At 44.9% G+C, this 13708-nt stretch overlaps 1 protein-coding gene across 1 annotated transcript; it reads left to right on the top strand.

Annotated features, from left to right (window-relative positions):
- Positions 1-98: 98 nt before the first annotated feature.
- Positions 99-12991, top strand: LOC144138675 (nucleolar protein 12-like). Its single transcript, XM_077671068.1, has 5 exons — positions 99-258; positions 1973-2078; positions 4981-5026; positions 9167-9371; positions 12709-12991. Exons 1-5 carry the CDS (start codon positions 191-193, stop codon positions 12854-12856), a joined length of 573 nt encoding a protein of 190 aa, XP_077527194.1. The 5' UTR covers positions 99-190; the 3' UTR covers positions 12857-12991.
- Positions 12992-13708: the final 717 nt, after the last annotated feature.

Raw genomic sequence — 13708 nt, 5'->3', positions numbered from 1 at the left:
AATAAAGTTGTTGTATAATTTCTATCTTGTATTTTTCTTAATTTTTGAAATTATTTTTGTGAACTTGGAAAATGGGGTAACGTGTGCTTTTGTAACATCTGTCTATGACTTCAATACAACCTGCAGCCGCAAAGGCGAGCGGCGTGGTGTTTGTGTTTCTGCTGCGTGCTTCCACGGTTGCGTTGAAACCATGAAGAAAAAGCGGTCCAAACAGCCGCCCAAGAAAATACATTTAGTATTTGATGAAAGGGAGCGCCGGTGAGTATCCGTAAGAAACCGACCGAGTTGATCGTCGGGCTTCCAATGAGATTTGATGGCACGGCACGTGCATTGTACGCGTCAGTTGTGACAAGCATGTCCGATATCTCTTGTGTGTTTTGATGGCGCAAGAACGCATACGGCCTTTATACTAAATTAAACTTCCGTGCAGTGTAGATTGCGAGATACATTGCTGTGTCGTCTATATGTTTCGCCTAGGAACTGGTCGATCTTACGTGGCTTCGAATAGCCACAGCGCGTAGCGAAACGCATGGCAGTCCACTCTATGTTCATTGAGTGATTAAATTTCCCACAACCCAGCGAATATGATTTCGCTTTTAACTTTTGAACCATGCGTGCTCACATTCATCAAACTACATTGTTGCAGTCAAGCAGATTTATACGGCATAACTGCAGTTTACAGAACAGTTTCGACTACTGGAGAAAAAAAAAAAAAAAAAAAACCTGGTGTCGGACAGGATCACAAAAACTTCTGAGATACGCGAAAAAAAAAATGGAATCATGCTTTTGTGAGCACGAGACGCACCACAAATGGTCGACTCCCAGTTACTTCATAGAGCAGAGAAACCAACACAACCGTGATGTACGGGACGTGCTATCAAAAGACGGAATCGTACGGTGTCTTAGATTTGGCAGCAGTCGTAGAACTCATTCAAGCAGTGCAGTACTCAAATCCTCAATTTTTGATTACTTTTTTCTCTTCTATTTGCTAATAATGCGGAGTTCAGGGTAAGTTCATGGCTTTCCCTGCACTACCAAGGAAAGAGGTGCGGAACAACGCCTCCTAGTGAATTGGTTCAGAAAGTGCAGGCCAAATCGTAGAGACCTTTTATCTTCACCTTACACACATACTCAAAGCACCTTTTGTTTTGTATGCGAAGGGTTTAGCTGGTATCCACTCTTGAAGTGTGTTCCAGCTAGTGCAAGCTTTCGAAGTTTCTTCATGGAAAGCTTTAGTGAATATTGCCATTGAAGGCAAACTCAGATCCAACATATCGGGCCTGTGAGCTGCAGAGCAGTGGGAGGCCCAAGGTGGTTCGCACAAACCAGGCACAGAAATTGCATGGCTGTGACAATCGCAGTTTGGTTGAACAGCTACTGAATACACATTCTGTGCACTGTGCTACTACGTTCACTTACGTAGGAAGAGTCTGAGCCCTTCCATATCTCCAGTCCATTACAAAGGCTTTTTCAACTTATCTTTCAACGTGTTTCAACTTCGAACACTTTCAAAGTGTTCGACCACATCAAGGCAGTTGGCACTCACAAGGGTATCTATCATCTGTTCATCCATAGCTCTTGTGGCAAAGACGCTGTCTCATTGCGTTATTGATTTCATTCAAAAGCATCAACAGTCCTGCAACCTACTGCACAAATTGCTTTTCCAAGGTGGTCTTTTTTTTTTTCTAAATTCGAAAGTTTGCCCGGCTACATAATAGATGTAGGCGCTTACAGAAACACGAACAAGTTAGTTTCGTGTATAAAGTTCAGGAGTGTTGGGTGACACGGTCCATGCACCCAGCGGTGCAGGTCAGGAGGGCGGCCAGGGTGGAGACTGGTTGCACGAAGGTCAAAATTCCACGAGTGTCAATATTTTTGGTGGTTCCAGAGACTTGGAAATAGCGGATCCTACCATTGTAGCAACGCAGGGAATAGTGGTGGCTCAGGAAGTTCCTTCTTTTCCTCTTTGCAGCGAGTTCCTGACTGGCTTCCAGAAGCGCAAGAAAGAACGGCAGAAGAAGGCACAGGAAGAGATCAAGCTGAAAGCCCAGGAGGAAAAGCGAAGACTTCGCGCTGAGGTACGTCGTTCTTGTTGGCCCACCTGTCACAAAACATTTGGGTTGGTTTGATAGGCCCAAGAAATTTTGGTTTTTTTGCTTGCGTTTTATTTGAGACAGTTTCTTTGCAAGTATCGTGTCGGAAAAAATGGATAAAGGCAAATGAATGCGTAAAAGGCCATGCTACACAGTGCAACACAGTGGCAGTCTGTTACGCATCATAGTGAATCAAGCAGACGTAATTAGAAGATGATGAAAAGCTTTTAGACTCCAAAAGAATTTTTTTTTTTGCAAGCAGAAATTAGGTTTATGAAATAAGAACCATATGCAGACTGTCAATGTGTTCTTATTGTAATACAGAGAAAAATTGAGATTTTTTGGATAAAAAGAGACTTTGTACATCCTCAAAACAGTAAACATACCCTGTACTGTGAAGTGCTCCACTAGAACCCGCCGCGGTGGCTCAGTGGCTAAGGCGTTGCTCTGCTGAACACGAGGTCGCGGGTTCGATTCCCGGCCGCGGCAGCCGCTTTTCTGATGGAGGCGAAAAGCAAAAACACTCTTGTGTACGAGATTTCGGCGCACGTCAAAGATCCCCAGGTGGTCAAAATTAAGGGGGGAGGCTGGTCTTAGACAAAACTTTTTTATTTTTCAAGCTATTGAGATGAAAACTTCCAAACAGATGTATTTCAGCATTCTGATTTCAAATATCAATTTAGATTTTGGGTATCACAAGTAGTTCTAATTTCATGAAGATTTCATTGTCAAAAGCCTATCCCCAATTTAAAAAAAAATCTACTTTAATGATGCTTCTAAACTGCACTTCATTGCATTGCATAGCAACCAGGGAGTGCAATAAAAGTATTCCCATGCTTCTAGCCTTCCTACAACCAATTGTATGAGGGTTCAAACTTGGTTGTTTGAACAAACTTCGTTGTATGAGGACGAAGTTTGTTCAAACTTTGTTGTTTGAACCCTCATACAATTGGTTGTAGGAAGGCTAGAAGCATGGGAATACTTTTATTGCACTCCCTGGTTGCTAAGCAATGCAATGAAGTGCAGTTTAGAAGCATCATTAAAGCAGATTTTTTTTTAAATTGGGGATAGGCTTTTAACAATGAAATCTGTATGAAATCAGAATGCTGAAATAAATCTGTTTGGAAGTTTTCATCTCAATAGCTTTAAAAATAAAAACGTTTGTCTAAGACCAGCCTCCCCCCTTAATCCGAAGCTTTCCACTATGGCGCGCTTCATCGCCTGCGTTGCATGGGTGCGTTAAACCCCACAGTCAATCGAAGTGCTCCACTAGTGAATTATTTCTGATTAGACCTGCGCAGTATCGTTATTGGGATGACCATGAGATATGAATCAGTGTCCATTAATGATTGTGGTGGTTGTTACAATGATTAGCATGTACCTTGAAATGCTGCGGTGTCAAATTTATTTCATTACCGTCATTACCGAAAGAAGAATGGCAACATTCGAAAGAAGAATGGCAACATTTTTCATCACTTGACATTATTTCCTTCTGACAGAGGCAATTTTAAATTGTGGATGCTATGGAAGTGGTGTTAGACCTTAATATTATTGAGTTAGGTCAAATGATGGTGACGATGAAATTGAATGGCCCTGTAAAAACTGTTTTTAAAACATTTTGCCTTCAAATAATCTGTGACGGTTCGATTATTCTAAATTACCTCGGGGTAAAAATGTACATTTTGGACCTCTATCAAACTGAAAAAAAAAAAAAAAAAAAAAATTCTGCTGAGGTAATTGTTTGTGAATGTAAAAAGATTTTTGCTGAACTTTCAAAGCATTCACTTTTGGGACACCTACACGCTATTACGAAGTGTGTGTGTGATCTTTTCTGTTGGTCATGTCCCTGTATGAGATCGAAAGGGATTTACTGTGCGAGCATTCACCGAGACATCCTCAGTTTAATGGCTAGGAGTGCTGCAATCAAAGCCTCTGGAACGATAATCTTCGATGGCCTAAATGCATTAACTGATACAGCTCTTCTACGCAGGCTGCTTTCCCGTTGAACTGTTCTTGTTACTCTAGTTATCAAAGCGTCTCATTACTAAAGCATAATTTGAACCTTCCTTCTCTTGCCATGCGCAGAAAGTTGTCTCGCCTTTTCTTTTTTTTTACTCTTTGTATAATAGTGACACAACATTTTCCCGAAGCTTCATTCACCCTGCTCCTTACGTATCTGCTCGAATCGACCATGCGCATAAGATCAAACCAATATTCTCGCGCACTAACAAATACCAGTATTCACCTCTTTCTTTGTGTATAAACGAATGGAATGCCCTACCTTCAGCCATAGCTTCCCTCACTGATCCATTGCGTTTCAAATCTGCTTTATTTTTTATTGTCTTATTTAGAAGCCGGTGAAGATATGTAGCGATTCTTTTCGTGTAAGGTGTATTACGTGTATTACGCGTGTTGACAATGCGTGCTCGCTTCTTTTCAAGTTTATTGCATGCTGTTTTGACTCACCACTTCGTTACAGTGCCCTCACCAAATGTATAGTTGACACTGTTGTACCCGCTTTTGTATACCCCCCTTCTGTAATACCCTCTGGGCTTTTAAGGTATATAAATAAATAAATAAATAAACTCATAGCGTAGCTGGTAGAGGTTTTGTGTGAGAGCTGTGCACAGTTCTGGTAAGAGAGTTCCTTCCTTATTTTTGAAATGGGCTGCAAAGTATGAGGGGAAGGGCGGTAATGAAACCTCAAGATGCTAACCTGTATTTGCATAAGCATTATCGTGTGTGTTATGAGTTGTGGGGTAAGTTTTACAGGACTGTTTTCGTTGGAAACTTCTCTTTTATTTATTTTTTTTGTCATGCCTACCTTATGCGACGTATGTTTGTGGTGGCAGAGTGCTGATCTGCTGCTCCAAAATCTGCCTTTCAGAAGCGGGAGATCTTGCAGCGCCTTCTCGGAGACCAGCCAGTGGCAGGTGAGCACTCTCCACCATTTGGTTGGTGGCTCAGCAGAGCACAAATGTGGATGGTGCATGCTGAATTCAGAGGGCTGTACCTTGCAGTAATCATCAAGCACCTCTTTGCCAAATTTGCTTCTCTGAACTATACACGCCGCGTATGGTTCTTACCGTATACCTGTTCCACCCTGCTCTCTTGCGTGTTGTGTCAACTCTTGTTCTGGCAAGCTTGCTTGGGTTGAACAAGTGGGCAGTGTTTGGTTGGTTTTCTGTGGGTGATTCATTGGAGGATGTGTTCAGCTAAAACCATTGGCTTGAGGACTTGAGTTCGCGCAACACTTGGCGGATGTCCTGGCGATTTTGCGTGCTCCCCAAGAGCTCTATGGGACTGAACGACACACTGTTAGAATCAGGGACTTGGAGGGGTGGTGAGAAATGTTAAATTGTGATAAGGAGTGTTAGCTTCTCATCTTCTGGAGAGAATCAGGAGCTGGTGCTAAGAAAAGAAGCCTACCAGAGACCCATGCTTAGGAATGAGCAAAAGGAGTGTGCGAATATTTGCAACTTTTGAATATCAAAGTGAATAATGCAATATTGAATTTGGCTTTGAATCGTTTAGCATTTCGAGTAAGTTGTCTATGTATTTTGAAGTTGGAAAACATGCACCAGCACGCTCCACTGGCTGCAAGTAGTGGGCTTTCCCACACTACTCCGGTGACGCATGGCTGAATGGCAAGAGGAAGGGTGCTGCTTTTGGACAGGGCCTTTTATCTCCTTGGCACCAAGCCAACTCCACCCTGGAGCTTCTCTTCTTGAACCCTGATAATGTGGTATTCCTCGAGCTGGCCCAGTCAACAGATAGAAAGCCCAGCTTTGTATTGTCTCAGCCAGAAGCCCTCCGCTTTTCTTATCAAATGGTGCGCAAATTGATCTTTTTCTTAGCGCTGTAATGTTCCTCTTTTTGGTTTCTATATGGGACATAAGAAAAGTAATGAATTTCTGTAGCTTCGAGCTCCATGACACCGAGTTGAAGCCTTCTTGACACGCAGGCAGTGGTTGACACTCAGGCCTTGCGAAGCTGGTTTGCTGTGCACATTTGTCATCAGTCACTTGTGTTTGTTATCATACTTGCACCGATTTTGGACCCAACTGTTTCGTACGTTTTCAGACATGCACAGTGCAGGTGCATCTTGAAAGTGAAATTCATGAGTTGTTAGTACTGGGAAAGGGAGCCCCGAACAAGTGCCAAATTGGGATGATGCAAATCTTGAAGGCATGCAGGCGAGAATTTATGAATCAGGCTAATTTTTCTTGCCTTGTGTTGCACCATAAGGTGATTTCTTTTCTTCTTCTTTTTTTTTTACTAGCTGACATGAAGGTTTATGTTCTTACCTTTACTGCCTTTTACCTTTCTTGAAATATTTACACTAATACACCGAAGCACTTGTGGTTCAGGTCACCACAAGAAAGCTGTACAACCTAATATCAGCAAAGCTAAGAGCAGCAGGATAGCTTCTTTGTGCTTCTTATGCGCAACGTAAAAAGTTTGCAAAACCGTTTTAACTGGCCTTTTTGTTTTTGTTGAGGCTAGTTACTGTACCATGCTTCAGAAATTTTAACTTTCAGTCTTCTTATTGGGAGCTGCTCATTATTCGCTTTGATTTGAAAATTCTCTTCAATTCACAACTATGTATTTGAACAAAATCAGTGCAAAAATCCCTATTTACACACCCGTAGTGCATACCAACTTGAAACATTTGCGGACAGTAGATAGGGCCTGTGCAGAAAAAAAACAGCCCATACTCTCATGCCACTCGCCAGGCACTTACTGGCACATGGGACGTATCACTGGCAAAGAAATGCTGCACCCACATTGCTAGGCATGCCAGCTTGCTTCATTGTATGCAGACTTGCTCAGCCTGAAGCACGGTGTAAGATATACTTTTAGGTGTGGACACAGCAGCCCAAAAATCTGTCAAATAGAGTTGGTGGCACCTTGGCGCCACGCGTGGACCTTTGATTGAAAGGACATCTGGTGACAGAACTCTTAACTAAGCTTCGAAGCGACCGAGGCTTCAAGTGACTCGAACAACGACTGTCCGAAGCCAGGTGGTTCGCAGGCACCAGCGGCATGCGTGTAAAACAACATTGTTTGAGCTCACCGTGTGAGCTTACACAACGCGATCTTAACGCTTATTTTTTTGCATTGTTTAAACAGCTGCATAATTTCGGGCGTCCTAAGTTCATTAAGACGCGCGCGCAGCTCCTCAGAACATTGGACACCGGCAGTGAGTTTGACAACATCGATTCGTCTCCGCTGCTTCGTGCATGGACTTACCCCAGTTGTGCAACGTCATTTACGACGAAGAAGCATCAGCGTACTCGCCGCCAGTTTAATCCATTTCACAAACTGCCTACTTTCCTTGTATGTCGGGGCGTTGTTCCAACAGCGGACGCTTTCTTTTGCCGCCGCTTGTACGGAGTAGCTTGGGGGGCTGTAGCCAACCGTAAAGTCGACGGCACTGCATCGTTTGCGAGCGCGCACCTCTTCGACATTCAGTAGTACATCCCCTCAAAGCACCAAAAAGAACCCTTTCGCGCAACCGCACTCTCAGAAAAATGCTGACCGCAAGAAGCATCATTTTCTGCTGGGGATGGCTGCAGAGCACGCATTCATTCGTTTAGGATCGCAGGTAACGTTAATAACGTTTTCTTGCCATCCGTTGCAGTCCATACTCAGTAAAACATTTGCACCCCATTTTTTTCTTTGCGCAAGCATAAAAAGCGCAGCATAAAATCTCATTTGTGTGAGCGCTCAACGGGTACCGCGGCGCACATTCCCTTCGGTTTAGTGTTTTATACCTTATTTTGATTGTTACCGACTCAAAACACATGCTTAGAACACGTTGAAACACCGGGCCGAGCGCAAAGGCTTTCGCATGGCTTTTTTCAAATTATCGTCTGCACCCCCGGCCGGCGGAACCAGCCAAGCTGCGGCGAGCAGAAATCGAGCAGACGACCGGTTACGGAAGCTGCCGAGAAGATCCGACAAGGAGCCGAAGGGATCCGAACACCTCCGAGTGGGTGGCGCTCGGGCAGCTTCTTTTCTTTGCCGCTGGAGGGCGCTGCAATCAACGGTCTCAGCGGCGCCAGTTTGGCGACTTTATCAAAACGAAGAGCACACGTTCGTTTTGTAAGCTGTGTCCTCGCCTAATAATATATCTTACACCGTGGCCTAAATGGTCATTGTCATGCTTCATGCACTCTGTGACTCTGCCAAGGATAAGTCAATTGCCACTTTTGTTTTAACTGCAAAAGCAGTATTCGCCTCGTACAGTGAGATTCCCCATGTGCCAAAATTAGAATTTGACCTTGAAGTGATACCACGACTCGCGGCAGCCGCTGTGTGGGCGAGTACCGGCTCCTGTCGGCAAGCTGGAGAAGTAGAAGGAGCGACTGGCTCGTGAGGTGGGAAGAGACACATCATGTGACAGCGAATGTTTGAGTTGTGAAGTTGCGCTCGCCGAGGGCTGATCACGCAGTCTGCCGCCATCACTAATTAATCCAGTTGACCGCCACTGCACAGACAGCTGCCTGATGTGCCGGACCATCCTGTAAACTTCGCTCAGAAATTGCTAACGAGTTAAAGCGGAGATGCGAGTTGGAGCGTGCAAAGAGGCAGGCTGAAACTATCGAAGAATGGAAACTTTGGCGAGCTTAGCAATGGGAGAAGGATGCAAAAAAACGACAGTAGAACTGCCATTGGACACCTTGCCTTCAACTTTGACTTCGGAAACTGACGAAACGACGGTAGTGAGCGCTCGCAGTGCAGAATGTTATTTGTCTAGCCATATCATTCAGTTGGCAAACTGCCCTTCAGCTACTTTCGCTTGTGTAATCGGACCAGGCCAAACTAATCTCCAGTTCTCTTTTTTTTTCTTTTTTGCTTTTTTTTTTTTTTTTTTTCCTCGAATGTCTCGGGAAATTTTCGCCGCAAGCCATGTTTTATGTCCTTTCACTTTCCAAGCGTACACAAGGGGATGGAGGTATTTGAGAATTTACATGTTGCGCTGCGATGAATCGAGAATCCATACACTGGTTGACATTTGGCAGCAGCCTTTCTGATGAGCTCCGCACGTGTTCACACACACCTTGCAGGCAGTGCAGCGGCCGATGTGCAGGCAGAGGAGCCCGTTACGTACGACATGCCGGAGCACACGGTGACGGTGACCAACCTGGAGAGCTCCGACCTGTACGGGGACGTGCGCATCGGCAACAACCAGGCGGCCGAGGAGGACAATGACGAGGACGACATCGACGACGAGATTGCGGAGGGCCGCACTAAGGACAGCGACAAGCGGCGGTAAGATGGGGACAGATTCGGGGAGCAAGATGGCTTGAGTACATCATTGATGATTGCTTAGAGATAACATTCAGGGGATAACACTTATGGGGTAATGCTAGGCATAAGGAGACGAACATTCTAGTTAAGATTAAGCAAAAGACGTGAGGGGTAGGGCTGGGTATGAGATGCAAATGTCCGTTTAACAGAATATTTGCCAAGGAATGGTAAATGAAGTTGGGGCACACCAAGGACTTGATTGTGCATACGTGCATTAGGGTTTTATTCTAGCGAACCAACATGGGTCTGTCTGTTTCCCTCGTGTAGGAGTCCTTGTATTGACAGCAGATAGAAATTCTAAAACGTTTGCAACGTCACTGTGGATCACGTAATAATGAAAAGTAGATGAACTCCAGCATAATGATAGAGTTGTAAACTTCAGCATAGTGACAGAGTTGTACCAGCAGACAATTGTCGTATAATTGATTTTGGGATATTTTTGATTAAACAAGATGTCGGGCGCTTCAACGCACGAACTGGCGGGGGCCCTGGGGCGAGCAGCGCACAAATGAAACGCACGTGTTGCGCGCCGCCTTGAAACACCGCGCATTCCGAGGAAGGTCGCGCCTGCTCACACCGGATGCGCTAATGGCCACCACATGGGGTTGGACCCCCACGAAGGACTCGCTTTTCCCTCTTCCCTGGCCCCCAGCGGCAGGATGGAGGGAGAATGAAGGCAATGAACAGAGAGAGGCGGCCCGGGCGCAGGAGAGCTCGGCCCGTCGTCTTCGAGCTCCGCCTGAGCACTGTTTTTTAGTCGCCCGCCGGGCTGTAAATAAATGTACAGTTTTGTATCGGAGGCTGAGTTTGTCGGTTGAGGATACCCGGGGTCAGATCCTCAGCGCTACGCCAGCCTGGCGGAGAAGCCCCGGGGAAAAGAACATCGACGAAGATAACTCAAGAGTTTCAGCTGTTTTCTCTAACCATGCTCCCCTGTAGATGACTGTTTACTGACAGCCGGCAGCAGTTTCGTCACATTTGCCAAGTCCCTAAAAAATAACTAATTATGACGAGCAAATGAAACTCGGTGTAATGATCGAGTCATCCTAGCTGCCAATTTCAGCATGTTTCTCTTTTTTTTCTTTCTATTTTGAAGATGCCTACATTATATTGGGAGCTACAGAGCATTTACCAGAAAGTTGGCTCAAGATTTTGAATGTGTTGTCGGCACAACTGTGGACGGAAAAATTTTAAGAAACCAGCCATATACATCTTCACTGTAAAAAAGCAATCTCGTACACATAATTTATCATTATGAGGAGCAATGATGACAGATAAGTATAGCTAAATGTGGCAGACTTATCTCAAGAAAGCCACTGTGTGTCAAGGTTCTGGAGGAGTGTCTGAGCATGTTTGATGGTACGTGCATTTTTTTCCATTTCAATTACAGTCAAAAGATGTTCAACTAAGGCAGCATGAAACGAGTTCTAGCACCAAAATTGGGTTTCTGAACGTTAATATGGTTTGCTTCACGGGGATGCAAAGATGCACTGCTGCAAGCACAGGTGTCAAACATTGCTGGGAGCCCATTTTGAGTCTGTATTGCAGGTCCGATTTCAAAAGGCCACGAAACAAGGCTCAGTCACGATGGGATGTCAGATAATTCAATTTCCGCATAGCTGGAGGTGCATGGCAGAGAAGCTTTCAGTTGGTCAAGCCGGAAATTGTCTGCCCCTTTCCTCTTGGCAGCATGCTTCTGAATCGGAAAGAAAAACTCACAGTCGTTATCATTGTCATTGGTGTGTGGAAAAAATAACAGAGCCAAATTGATGCACAGCAACAATAACAACGAAAAAGAAAATTTTGCGCAGGCATTTGATTTGTCTTCTTTTGCACCTTACCTCAACCAGATCCTACCTCCACGCAGTTTCAGACCTGTTGCAGCGGGACTTGTCTTTTGACTGAGCTTGAGGATGTGGGCTGTAGGTGGTCGTGAAAGTGGCCTCTGGGTGCTTTCAGAGCCTTATGTCGAGTGAGTTGGTGACGAGTCAAGACATTGTTAGTTCAAGACAGCACTATGAAGATCTCCAGCCAGAGCAGGCTTTTGCACAGGCTGTTGGGCTTACCCGCCCACTGATGCTGTAATCGGCCAGCCTCTCCTGCCGTGATGCTAGTGTAGGGTTGGGAATGGGGCTGAGGTAGGGCTTGCGTAAACAATCCCAGGGCATGCGGTGCACATTCAGTATGCACCATTGTATGCATAGGTTTGGCCTGTGTCGGCTTGAACTTGACAAAGCAATATGGATTGTTGTCTGAAGACAGTTTGCGGCAGGCACATTGCGAGTCAGTCACTACGATGGCTGATGTCGGTACGCTTACAGGGTTGGAAGATGACAGCTGGAGCGCTGCATGGCTCGCGTCTAGAGACTTTCGATGGAACGGGCATCATTTTCCAGCGTAGGAAATCTGTCACTGTGTGTTGGCAACAGCTGCCATGATTCTGCCAGCATTGGTAACATTGCTGTCCAGGGTGGCATTTTGTTTGAACTAAAAAAAAAAGTGACGTACAGTTGGGTGTAGATCGCCCTGCACTTGTTTCGAGGCTTTCAGCAGCTGCAACCGAAACTGGTGACAGTAGTGGTGCTATAAGAGAAACTCGCCTGATCACATTTTTATGGAACTTATGACGTTGTGACAAATCCATGGGTTTGAAAAGCATCGTGTACCAGTCCGAAAATGTTTACCAATAAATAGACACGTTCCTAATGGCCTAGTTTGCGTCTTTCAGAAATACCTCTCTTCGTTGTTGAAATAAAAAATAAACAAGAGACACATTTTGGTTTGTCTAGTTTTCACTAGGTGGTTCTAGGTGTCTAGCAAGTGACAGTTTTAGTTCTTTATTTCGGTACAGAAGTGACATATTCCAAAAATATACAAGCTAGACCGTTATGAACATTCATATGTATTTCTAAAGCTTTTCATATGGGTACTCAATGGTTTTTAAGCCTGTGAGTCATAAAGTTACTACTTCATGTGATCAGGTGAATCCCCCTTAATTTACCATCAGCTGCATGTTGGCCATTGTTAATTTGTTCATTGTAGTTTACAGGATAGCGGAGACCCAGAGCGGCCAAAAAGAACCCAAAGACGTAAATTTGGTGCCAGCATTTCTTCATTAGCTTCGCTCTGAGATAAAAAAAAAGGAGTTGCTACACTGTGGTGTTCTCCCTCTTTCACATCCTTTCTTCACTCTAATAACCCTCCAAAATGATCCCCACACTGCACACGAAAGAAGTCATGGTGAGTAGCAGCAGAGCATAAGGAATGTCCCTCCACCGTTTCTCCCTCCCATGTGCAGGCTGAAGGCCCTGGACCGGCAGATGGGCGACTGCAGCGCCAACCTGCGTGCCTCCCTGCACAAGGACAAGAAGGTGCGGGGGAAGTTGCGCCGCATCAAGCTGCGCACCACCAAGAAGGCCAAGCTGGCACGCACCCACCGCCGGTGATGGCCGACAGTGTCACTGTGATTGCACTTGTCTCCACTCCACAGCTTTCTATGTGTAACATACTTCCATGGCTACACACACACTTACTCTCTGCTGACACATCAAAATAAACAGTTTCTTTGTGGTGCTTTTGAATGTGGCAGCTCTGTAGGTGGCGGCTCTGAGAGAACGTGAAAGCAGTTTCACTGTGATCCAAAAGGCTCTTTTCTTGCATCATCTCGATTGTAGTGCTACATTGTGAAAATGCAGAAAAACATGTTGAAGGGCTTGTTGGTTATTGTCACTTCAAGAAAAACAGTGCAGACGACGGGACTAAGCAAGAAAATGCAGGCATAAAAACACAGGCACTGTCGTTGTGTTGCAAGAGCAGCATTTGTGTTGTGTATTCTCTTGCTTAGTCCCGTCGTCTGCGCTGTTTTTCGTGAACCTGCATTGTTAAATTGTGAGGTGCTCATACAATTCTTTTTCCAGGGGGGGGGGGAGAGGGGGGGCAACTGAATTTGTAGCACATCGGTGCAAGAAATGTTAAGCATAGCAAAAGACGAACACTGCTAAGAGGCGCTACTGGCAGCATTTTTTTCTGTAATTCTATGCGCAATTTTTCAAAGTTACACACTTTGGAAGAACGGTTAGTCTTCAAAGAAATGAGTGTCGTTCATTTGCTATTCATGTTTCAGTCTTTCCAGGCACTGAAAATTTCTCTATCAAGTGACATGTTGTGAAGTGGCACTGCAGCTGCGCTGATATTTAATAATATGACAAAATGTTCTCTCGTAAGAGAGCATATTCCCAACTTACAGCCCCATAACATCTCAATTATTGTATGGTGTGCCAGAAAAGGGCACCTGCAAA

Source organism: Haemaphysalis longicornis, unplaced genomic scaffold, assembly GCF_048455015.1.
Source record: "Haemaphysalis longicornis isolate Haplotype H1 unplaced genomic scaffold, Haemaphysalis longicornis Haplotype H1 scaffold_5, whole genome shotgun sequence".
Lineage (NCBI taxonomy): Eukaryota > Metazoa > Arthropoda > Arachnida > Ixodida > Ixodidae > Haemaphysalis > Haemaphysalis longicornis.
This window is presented reverse-complemented; position numbering and strand designations above follow the sequence as displayed.